At 32.4% G+C, this 12,351-nt stretch overlaps 1 protein-coding gene across 1 annotated transcript in view; it reads left to right on the forward strand.

Moving 5' to 3' along the window:
* LOC123667434 (irregular chiasm C-roughest protein-like) overlaps positions 1 to 12,351 on the forward strand; it is a 68,621-nt gene that overhangs the window by 12,537 nt on the left and 43,733 nt on the right. The window contains exons 5-6 of the mRNA XM_045601334.1: positions 10,387 to 10,538; positions 11,170 to 11,261. Coding sequence (XP_045457290.1) covers positions 10,387 to 10,538; positions 11,170 to 11,261 — 244 coding nt within the window. The remainder of the gene's footprint in view (positions 1 to 10,386; positions 10,539 to 11,169; positions 11,262 to 12,351) is intronic.

Here is a 12,351-nt window from a genome sequence, read left to right on the forward strand (position 1 = left end):
TGTGCGTAGTAGGTACGCATAGTGGCTGAAGGCTTCCGCAGGGGTTTGGTCGGTAGTGCACCCCCAAGTGTTGAAGCCGACATACGGTCTAGAACTGCCTACCCGGGCGTCCTGGATATCACCCGTAAATGGGTTCCCCTGCGATAACAAAAAAAAATGTGCGTAGTACGCATAAAGTGAATTCAAATCCGATTGCAAACGATAGCAATCTTTTAGACTTTTTATTTTTATGCATACTTTTTTATCGTCGGCATACATCAGATTTTTGGAATGCTTTAAGCAGGCCGATATGTCAAATAGGTAGGAGTTATATAATAGAGGTCCCAAGTGCGATCCCTGAGGGACAACTGTAGGTATTTTAGTGAAGTTAGATTTGAAACCACCTACTACGACTGCCTGTAAACGATTAGTAAGATAGGATTTTATCCACCTTAGCAAATCCCCATGTATTCCCAACCTCTGTAGTTTGTATAGAAGTATCTCGTGATCCACACGGTCGAAAGCCTTCTCAAAATCGGTGTAGATAACATCCACTTGACCGCCCTTCTCCATATTAGATAGTACGAATTCTAAAAAACATGTAAGATTGGTAATCGTCGAACGTCTTTTAAGAAATCCATGTTGGTTATTAGGTATACCTTTAACGATGACGGGATATATAGCATCATATACACATTTTTCGAATATTTTACCTATTGTATTTAGTATGGATATACCTCTGTAATTCTTGATCTCTACCTTAGAGCCTCTTTTGTGAACAGGAACTATATGTGCTTTTTCCAAACACTGGGAAATAGGCCTTCTTTTAGAGATTTATTAAATATAAAAATAATTGGGGCTGATAGCTGTTTTGCACATTTACGCCAAAACAGTGAAGGTATATCATCGCTGCCTGCTCCTTTGTTAATATCTAATTGTAATAAAGACTTTTCTACTGTGTTTTTATCAATGTGAAGCTTTGAAATCGAGTCCAGCGCAGGCGTATGTTCTTCATCGTTTAAAGCAAAATTTGTGACTGAACCAATGCCAAAAATACCTCGGAAGAATACACTGAAAGCCTCACAAATAGATTATCCATCCACATATTTTCTATTATGGTAAGTCATTATTTTAGTTATAATTTTCAACAAGGTTGAGCCACTTCCTCAGTTGGACTGCTTTATGTTTTGAGCATATATATTTCCTGCTGGAAACTAATTAATACTGTAAAAAATATCATACATTTAGTTAACAAATCAAATGGAGTCGGCACCAAATTGGCTCCCAGTTATAGAAACTAGCCGGTACTACGTTATTAAAAAACTAAAATAGCGAACAAAGTGCATTATTTTAACGTCAGTTATAATTTTTGTTAAGAATATTAGAGCAGTTAACTCGTTTCCTATAAACACTGAAACTTTGCAAGCTCGTAGCTAACTAAATTATAAATACTTTATAGCTCACAAAGAAAAGTTTAAAAATTGCTGTTTTGGTTCACCCGCAAAATAGTTGTCTCAACTTTTAACGAAATAATATTAAACGCATAAATTCCGGTAGTTTAAAACCAACAAGAGGTAAAAATGGGAAATAAATTTTATGCCAAATAGAATAAATAAATAAAAAAGTATATTCAAGAAGCTTTATTTTGTGTATTGTATATTAATATTTTAATATTTTAACTGAGGTAGGGCACAGCAGGAATTTCTTGCTCAAAATCTGGAGCAGCCCAACTGGGGTAGTACCTCGACCTTACAGAAAATCACAGCTAAATAATACTGTTTTCAAGCAGTATTGTGTTCCTGTTGGTGAGTAAGGTGACCAGAGCTCCTGAGGGGATTGGGGATTGGGTCGGCAACGCGCTTGCGATGCTTCTGGTGTTGCGGGCGTCTATAAGCTACGGTAATCTCTTACCATCAGGTGAGCCGTATGCTTGTTTGCCGACCTCATGAAATAAAAAAAATAAAAAATAAATAAAGAGGAAAGATTTGATTGTTTTTTTGTTTGTATTGAATAGGCTCCGAAACTACTGAACCGATTTGAAAAATTCTTTTACTGTTCGGAAGCTACACTATCCGCGGGTGACATAGGCTTTATTATATTTTTAAAAAATAGGCTATCAATAAATATTTTGATATTTCTGTTAAATAACCGGGCGGGATGCAAGTATTAAACAGTTATTATCACATTATTTTAAAACTACAAGGCAACGTTTAATTATGACAAAATAATATTAATCGAAGTTTTTTTTTTTACTTTTAGCTTTATAAATTCAATTTTGTATAACAATAATATAATACAATAATGACAATTTATATTTAGTTTGTATTTTTTTTTTAAATTAGTCAAGTGCTTGTAGCAAGATTTAGACGCATCTACTTGAAGATTTCATTCTTGCGATTTTCCGAGAATTTCATTTGTCATCTTACAGCCCCGAAATGTTGACTTCTTTCAAATTCATGTATGTAAATACACATGACGTGAGTTTTGTATGTAATGTTGCAGTTTACAATCAGTATAATAAAGCAGTGTAACGAGCAGAAAAGTAGAATGTAGTTGGAAAGGGACTTGGGAATAACAAAATATAAATTTGAATCTGATACAATATAATGATTCATCTTCCGCTGGCTTTTCGTTGCAGGGTAGTTAGTTCGAGTCCCATTCTCACCTCTTTGTAATATTTATAGTTATCTATTATTTAATCAGTTATATATATCCTACATTGAGAAATGTTCAGCAGTGAGATGTTACAGGATGAATCGTGATACATATCACAAATCATCATCATCATCACAGTAGCCTTACGCAGTCCACTATTGGCCATAGGCCTCCACAAGTTTACGCCAAAAACGGCGTGAACTCATGTGTTTTGCCCATAGTCACCACGCTGGGCAGGTGGGTTGCTGACCGCAGGGCTGGCTTTGTCGCACCGAAGACGCTGCTGTCCGTCTTCGGCCTGTGTATTTCAAAGCCAGCAGTTAGATGGTTAAGCCGCCATCGGTCGGCTTTTTAAGTTTCAAGGTAGTAGTGGAACTGTGTTGTGTTACAAATATGTCGGACTATTGTTTCCTTAAACTGAGAACTAAAATTGTTTCTAAAAAACATTAAATAAATGGCTTACGCTTTCAAATGAAACTAGTATTTATAAAAACGGAGCCATAACAAAGATAAAAAAATAGCAGTTTTGTCCTAATACAAAGATATACAATTCAATATTATAAATAAAAGTTTTGAATATTCATCCATCAATACATATAATAAAAATGTAACGGATCGCTGTCTGTACATGGAAGATATATGAAAAAAAAAATATATTATTGGGATTTTTATCAACGTAAATAGCACCTAAAACAATGATTGTTAGAATTTTTGACTTTGTGTTTGTGCGTTTGTGCACGCTAATCTCAGAAACGACTTATCCGATTGAGATGTGATTTTACTAATAAATTGTGGTAAGCTTCACTTAACATTTAGTGGTTGTTTCATGTCAATCGGATCATAATTAAAAAAAGTTATGACAATTAAAAGAATCACGTTGAACATGTAAATCCCGAAATTACGGTGTTTATAATCCAAAATAAATCAAAAGATATATCCCAAAAAATGTTCGCCAAAGTCCACGCGGACGAAGTTGCGGGCACAGCTAGTTAAAATATAAAAACCAATGCAAATATATCCAAAACTGGAATAGCAGATAGCTTTATTGCGAGGGTAACACCAATAAAATTAGAATTTGCTTTTAACAAGAGAACGGATAACTAAACAAACAACGGTCGCGTCTGTCGTAAAATGGTACAACTTTCTGGTTAATTTACCACTCTACTGTTTAAATTCAGAGTTAGTTTGTGGGTCCCAAGTTGTAAAAAATTTACATATATCATGTATGAGAATAACTGTAACTTCTACTCTGGTATTGTACGGTGAAGATATGAATATTTATCTTTAAAAAGGTTATTAACAATTCCAGCAATTAGTGCTTTAATAAGGTGATTATTAAATCATTGATTGCTGCTTTAATAATACTTAAAGCGCTGCTTGCTTGTGCTGTGTTCGGTGGCTAACAAATAACTTTTTTATACGACTAATACGGTTGAGGGACTTCCCCAGACGGACTGCTCCACACTTTGAGCATAGTATTTCCTGCAGAGCCCCTCAATGAAAATCTATCAATTAAATGATCAAAGCACTTATGATTTAATATTTATATTCTCAATTATTGTTAACTATATTATAGTAATGGTTATTAATTTAAATATAAATGCATTCTCAAATGTGTTGCCAAGAACAAAACACAAGAACCGCTGAATAAACTCGGCTATATTTCGTTCGGAAATTTATCAGAAAATAATTATTTCACTTCACGCGTTTGACAGTCCGCAAGACAGAACAACGTCAGTCAGGTCAGAAAATTAAGTATGAAATATAATAATGTATCTATTAGTGAATTAAGAGGAACCTAAATTAATTGTTTATATTACTGTCTGGTTGAGGAATGTATTTATTTATTTATTTACTAGCTGACCCCGCAAACGTTTCTTTGCCATATATGTTATTAACCCGCTTAATCCCCCCCCCCCCCTATAACTTAGGGGTATGAAAAATAGATGTTGGCCGATTCTCAGACCTACCCGATATGCCCACAAAATTTTATTAAAATCGGTCGAGCCGTTTCGGTTCAATGTTTAACACCATGACACGAGAATTTTATATATTAGATTTATATGGCTTACCAATGGTTGGCTTAGATCAATTCATAAACATTTAATATCGAAAAAAAAAGCAACTAAATCGTATGCGAATGTAACAAACATACGCTAACACCACGTACACAAATCACTTTTGCACCAAGTAATAACAACAAATGACTAATAAATAATCAATATCACGCGTTGACGTGTCATAGCACTGGTTTGTGTCTGTTGCGCTGGCGGTTGCGGGTTCGATCACCGCACATGAAAAACATTTGTATTGGCCATGCAGGTATTTTCTGTGGTGTGGGTGTTTTTGCAGTCCTTGTGTGTCTCCCACCGTGCCTCGGAGAGCACGTTAAGCCGTTGGTCCCAGTCAGTCATGTCCCCAGTCATGTATGTATCAGTATGTACCTGATAGCGATAGTTACACATTGTAGGGACTATATATATATATATATATATTTTAATATATGTATATATTTTTTAATATATTATTCGGATTGAAAAATTCATATATATAAGCAATATGCTAAGGGGCCTTGAATAATTCACCTAAATAAAAATTTCGTAAGAATATTATTTTCTATGTATGTTTTATATTAAATTATTAATACATTGTTGAAGTAAAAACCATTTTAGTGAGTCTTCTATTCTGTCTTTCAAACGATGTCGTACGATCTTAAAGCACTTTGATTTCCCTGCGGGTAGAACACGTGCAACGAGTCCAGGCTATTGTGGGTTAAAAAAACTAGCACCAGTGATATTTTAAGTGCTTAATTCGTATTCAATTCACGAAGAAATTCAAGTTTCATCAAAAACTAATTACAATATATGTGTAGAAAGTCTTATTATTAGTCTATAGATATGATGTATTAAAAATACTTTTAGTTAACTTAATCTTATTGCTAAATTATATTGCTTACAGAAGATCACAGCAAAATAATACTGTTTTCAAGCAGTATTGTGTTCCTGTTGGTGAGTAAGGTGACCAGAGCTCCTGGGGGATTGGGGATTGGGTCGGCAACGCGCTTGCGATGCTTCTGGTGTTGCAGGCGTCTATAAGCTATGGTAATCGCTTACCATCAGGTGAGCCGTACGCTTGTTTGCCGACCTAGTGACATAAAAAAAATGACACCTAAGGTCACTCATTAAAAAAATTGAATTATTTTTATTGTTTAATTTACCAGCGTATAAATCAAAAAGAAATTTTCAAAACTTATCAAACGTTTATAAGATTTTAGATTAACATGGTTAATTCTATTACTAAAAGGAGAAAAAAAAATTGTAATAACAATGGTATAATAAATGGTAGTGGTGACCAGTGTTTACGCAGCAAACGTGTGAGAAAGGAAGTGGGCCGGTATGGACATTGTTAAAGCCGTCAAAATCTACCCGCAAATTTCAGTCTCGTAAACAAGAAATTCGCAGTTAATGTTGAAATATCGAGCTCCGCAAATGAAAATAAAAAACCAAGTAAATATCCCGTTTTTTAATAGTTTTAGTAATAATTAAATCCAGTTTTCCACGGATCAACCTACGATAATATTTGAAAGTACATGTAAACTCGTTAATAAGAATCTATTCTACTTACTAGCTTATTATTTTGTGATGCAAATATATAGTAAAGTTTTAATCTCGCTCGCATTTCTCCGACTTGATTTACATATACTATTATTTTTCACTTATTTTTTTGTCCAATAATCATAAAATATAGCCAATATCACTCCTAAATAGTGTAGCTTTCTGTTAGTGAAAGAATTTTCATGATCGGATCAGTATTTGTGAAGATTACCCCCAACAAACAAAGTTAGAAACTTTACCTCTTTATAATATTAGTATAGATTTGAAGTGATTTGAAAGGAATAAAATTGTTAGAAAATAATTATAAAATTAGTACCTAGAAAGAATCAAAAATTTCGTTGAAAATTTATAGAAAAATTAAAAAATATATCTACTGAAACGTTTACATCGATTTGTTTTAATATATAATAACCAGGATGTCATAAATATCTTTTAACAATTATACCTGCAAAAATAATTTACATTAATTTTTAAGTACCAGGATATCATAAACGTAAGAAGCATGTTTTCTTATAACTTGTACCATGTTTTGAAACTTGTGACTCTACGATTGAACTTGTTTACATTGACCGCTTCGTAAAAGTGGTGTTTTCTTTATACTCCGAAAACTTTTTGTTTGAGACGCTGCATTTTTGAAAATTCGCATACAATAAAAGTACAAACCTGGTTTTCAATTTAAAGCGATATTAGTTACTGAAAAAAAATTGTGTCATAATTGTTAGTCATTACAAAAAAAAAAAAATACAAATTGTTGAAAAGTTGCTTCAAAAATTCACGTCCTTTTTTATTACACACTCTCTCTGTATTATGTAGTAAGCGCGTTATAATAAATTGAAAAACGGGGTATAATAATTTATGATTTCCGTTGAAATTTTGGCAGACAAATATTCATATTTATAGTGACATCAATAACATTTCGAAAACTTGTTTTATTTAACTGTAACTTTGAAGGTTAACATCAACGTTCTTTATCCGGGTTATAGTCAGATTATAAAATACGCCATTAAACTAATAGTTTGGATCGAATTTCCAACTTTGCACCTCAATTTCACCAGTTGTTGGAAACATTTGGTCCTTTTCCTAATGTATTTAAGATAGCAGTTAATATTCCGCTTTAGGTGCAGGTTTGACTGTAATGTTTATGTGAACTATGCTTTTACTATGCTTAAGATATGATAGAATGTACGAATAAATTTGAATGTAGAATATTCTTGTGAAATATATAGGTTTTGATAGAATTTATTGTATATCTCTTAATTACTAGCTTTTCATTGTAATCGTGTTGAATTGTAGACCTAACTATGTAATTTGTAACCTTTCAATTGACTAAAAGTAAAATTTATCTTTTTTTTTTAATTAATTTATATAATTATAATTTTAATTTTATTATATTGACATTTTGGATAACGTAATAATTTGTTAATTGTATTTGACATCAATGTGTTGTTTTTCATTTTTTTAATTTTTTTTAATGGACCATTTTAAATTTTTGCTCTTTTGACATTGTATTTTATCATGTATTTGAATTGTTACTGGATTAACACATAGTATTTGATGTGATGCTTAGTGATGAACTTATTAATTAACTTTTGTTGTACTTTGCAATTAAATTATTTCATATTCTTTGTGTTACTTGACGTGATAATGTTTGTTATGATAACCTGTAATTTGAAGAACATTGACGTCCTATAGATATCCTATAGCTTATGTGTAAGAAAATATTATTAATGTACCTTTTCATGGTTATCCCTCAATAAATAAATAAATGTATAAATATTTATATATTAAATGTTCGTCAAAAATTAATACATCATGAATGGAAAGTGAAAGTATTAACATTGTGAGGTTTTTTTGTCGTTACAAAATAATGAATTATATAATATTCATTACTGATGCCATGGCCACTGGTATCACCGTACAGTCAAAGGTATTCATAGTAATCGTGAAATAAAAAATAAATAAAAAAACTTATATCTTCTATAAAGCTATCGTATAACTTTGACAGTACGACTTTAGCTTTATAGCTAGCTTTTAGTTCGAATTTAGCATTATAATGAAATTATACGGTGACTTAGTTTTGTGGTAACGTTGGATTACGAAATATGGATGGGATTACAGTTATTGTTTTGTGTATATTAGCTGACCACGAGCTAAATTCGATAAATATTATTACACGTATATCTATTCTGATATAAATTTTAAAATCATTCTGTCTGTATATTGATTATTAAATTTTCATACTATTATATCTGATATAGTTTGTTTGACATTCGTATAAGGATTTATTTTAATTTTGATAAGGACATAATCTATATTTTGTAACAAAAAATAATTTTATAAGAGTGAGGTAATAAGTACTAAATAGGAAATGTTTGAGAAATACTTTTTATGGAAAACGCGCTATTTCTCAAATCAGAAATATTAATTTTGGATTTCTGTTTCCTATTCAGAAATAATGAGTATTTAATTTACATTAAGTTAATAGTCTTTCTTATGAAAACGACTATCCCAACACAAAGTTAAATTAATATTCCTGTCTTTAAAAAAAAGATCATAGGTAAACATCTTCAAAGTCTTAAGATAGTTATACTTTAGAAACGTTACACGCTTCAGCCTGTAATATCCCACTACTGGGCATAGGCCTTTTTCCCCATGTAGGAGAAGGATCAGAGCTTAATCCACCACGCTGCTCCAATACGGGTTGGCGGATATATTCCCTACCATGAGTAACGATCGCTATCAGGTGTACATGATAACAACCGGGACCGACGGCTTAACGCGTTCTCTGATGCACGGTGGGGAGACCCACAAGGACTGCACAAACACCCAGACCACTTCAAACACCTGAATGGCCAATACAAATGTTTGTCATATGCGGGAATCGAACTCGCAACCGCCAGCACAACAGGTACAATCTATGGCTGTAACCGTTGCACCAACGCGGCGTTAGAAACGTAAAATGTGTTTATTAAAAATGAATATCTTACGCAGGCAAACCCGCATGTATCAACTAGTACACAGTTAAATATTAATGATTTCGGCTTTTTCATTAGTTTGCAAATCTCGTCCCGCTCTGGTTCGATTGTTTGCGTTAATAGTTTATTTGCTTAATTGAATTGCCATTGAGTTGATTATTCATGAACTAATTTTTTATTCATGCTTGTATGATAAACTTGTTTCGATGATTATGGTATTGTAATGTTGATCAGTTTATATATGTTTGTATTGATTTTATCAAGCTAATATTCTTTGGTATAATTGTGTCTAATTATATTTCAAGCTTATTTGCACGCTTTGACTGTTGATATTTGTTTGATTATATTGAGTGGTCGTTTTGCCTATTGTTTCCTTAAGTGAGCGATGCCGTGATGTTTAATCTTACTTAAAAAATTGTGTAAGGAAACAGAATTTTGAAATTGGGATGTTATGTTCTACAGCCTAAAGAAACCTTACTATAAAAGGCTATCAACTAAAAAATTGACAATCTTTTACAATAAGGTTTTTCATAATCCATCCACTGCTGGACATAAGCCTCCCCTAATGTGATCGCCATTCGAGAATCTTCCTTCCCCATCGGTTGGCGGTTCTTCTAAAAATATTGCCTGCCCATTGCCATTTTAGTTTACAGATTTTAAGAGCAATGTCGGTGACCTTCGTTCGCTTACGAATTTCATCGTTTCGAATCCTGTTGCGTAAAGAAATACCAAGCATAGCTCTCTCCATCGCTTGGTGGATATATTCCCTACTATGAGTAACGGTTGTTATCAGGTATACATGATAACAACCGGGATCGACGGCTTAATGTACTCTCCGAGGCATGGTGGGGACACCCACAAGGACTGCACAAACAGCCAGTGGTCTGGGCAAATATCTGTATGGCTAAAAGAAATATTTGTCATGTGCGGGGATCGAACCCGCAACCGCCAGCGCAACAGCCACGTCGTCGTCTCTAGACTTGAGGCAGCCCTAAATTATTATTATTATTTACCGAAAAAATACACTCGATATGTAAAGCGATTGATTAAATTTGTTTCTAAAATTGATAATTTGATGTGAAATTCGTTGTACGTGTTCGTGTATACTGACATTTGCACTAAAGAACTAAAATTATTTTCTTAACAAAAATGTTTTGTTACAGGAGAACCAGCCATCAGGTCGAGATCTGCTCGTCTTACTGTGCTAGTACCTCCTGAGCCCCCTAAAATCTTAAAAGGTCCTGTAGTAGAAGCTGTGGAAGAAGGAGAAATTATACTGGAATGTGTGTCTGTCGGAGGAAAACCAGCTGCCGAAGTAAGTGACTAAAATTAGCTTAACATTCATTTTATGTATAACTTTTAACGATCGGTAACACAACTTGTTGTTGATGTTTAAAAAGAAAACTTCGAAATATATATTTTTAATACACAATAAAAAATAAATAAAGTTATGTACTTTGTTAGCGACATTAAAAAGAAAATAGATTATACGGGCTAACGTTATAAAAATAACATTTTATTGTGTGGGCGTTGTATAATTTGATATAAATTATACAATGAAGTTCAGCAACCCACACTCGTTATTTCAACAATCATTAACGTGCATTACTATTAACTAATTTCAGATAATTTTTAAATAATTTGCATAATATTTAAGGATACTTTCAGCTGAAATTTACCTTTTAGAACTCACACACAGTTTCCATGTCCAAAACGCTTTAAATTTTTCTTACTTCTAAACTATATATATATATTTAGATACACTAAATAATATGTACTTATTTTTTATTATTGTTATGTAAGTTCTGTATTAATTTTACAAATATTTTACATGTGATTTTAATATATTTAATGAATTAAATATAATCAGAAACACTTATATGAATATAGTACAAAATGTAATTGTTGAAAACTAAGCGATGCATTAAGCTTAAAGCGCTTTTTAGATCACATGGGTAGATAACGATGGCGGTGTTCTCAATCAAGGGGTGACCTACACAGCTGAGCTGATGACAGACGGACGAAGATATATTGCTCGGTAAGTTATTTATATCGAAATTTATAATACTAATATATCACTAGTTAAGAAAGAATAAATTTAAATTATAATCCAGATGATTCTTTTCATATCTGATATATAAAATTCTCGTGTCACAATATTAGTTACCATACTCCTCCGAAACGACTGGACCGATTGTTATGAAATTTTTTGTGAATATCGGATAGATCTGAAAATCGGCCAACATCTATTTTTCATACCCCTAAGTTATAAGGGGGCTAATAATATATATGGTAAAACAAAATTGGCGGGATCAACTAGTATTGATATATTACTTTTGTTTATTGAATTTAATAGTACAAGGAATATTAGAACCGCTACAAAATTCTTAGAACTTATATATGTTTAATTAGAATAAACGTTAAGTTGAATGTGATCTTTAAATTTTAGTATTTTATCACGTAATTTTGATAAATATACGCTATTAGAAATACATAGAGGCCAAAAAAAAAAAAGATATTGAATAAAAAAATATTACGATGAAATTTTTTCTTAAATAAAAAAATATTACGAAAATTTTTTCTTAAATAAAAAAAATATTACGAAAATTTTTTCTTAAATAAAAAAATATTACGATGAAATAATTACCAGTTTATTGATTGCTATTTTTTGTGATTCATAACATTATTCAAACCTCATACGGAATCCTTACAAAGCTTTTCCAAGCAAGGAATTTATGCTAAAAATTAAATTGAAATTGAATTTTTAAAAATATACAAATTTATAAAAATATGCCAATACGTCAATATTCCTTTTGCTGCCTGTATAATGGGGAGTGTCTTGGAAAACTCTTCGATATGGTGCCATCATCAATTTTTTACAATCATACCTTTCGCCGTAAGACCAGGTCTCATGCACGCCACTGGGATGCCTGGGTCACATCTAACCCCATGTATTTTGCAAATTGTGAGTGTCCTTCCTCCTGAGGTTTTCACTTATGTGTAAATTAACTTATTATTAAAATTAACTCATATTTCAACTGTCGGGTATTAGGGCACAGCAGGACATTTCCTACTCATAATATGGAGCAGTCCGACTGGGGTATAGTGCCTCGACCTTACAGAAGATA

Source organism: Melitaea cinxia, chromosome 28 (assembly GCF_905220565.1).
Source record: "Melitaea cinxia chromosome 28, ilMelCinx1.1, whole genome shotgun sequence".
Classification (NCBI taxonomy): domain Eukaryota; kingdom Metazoa; phylum Arthropoda; class Insecta; order Lepidoptera; family Nymphalidae; genus Melitaea; species Melitaea cinxia.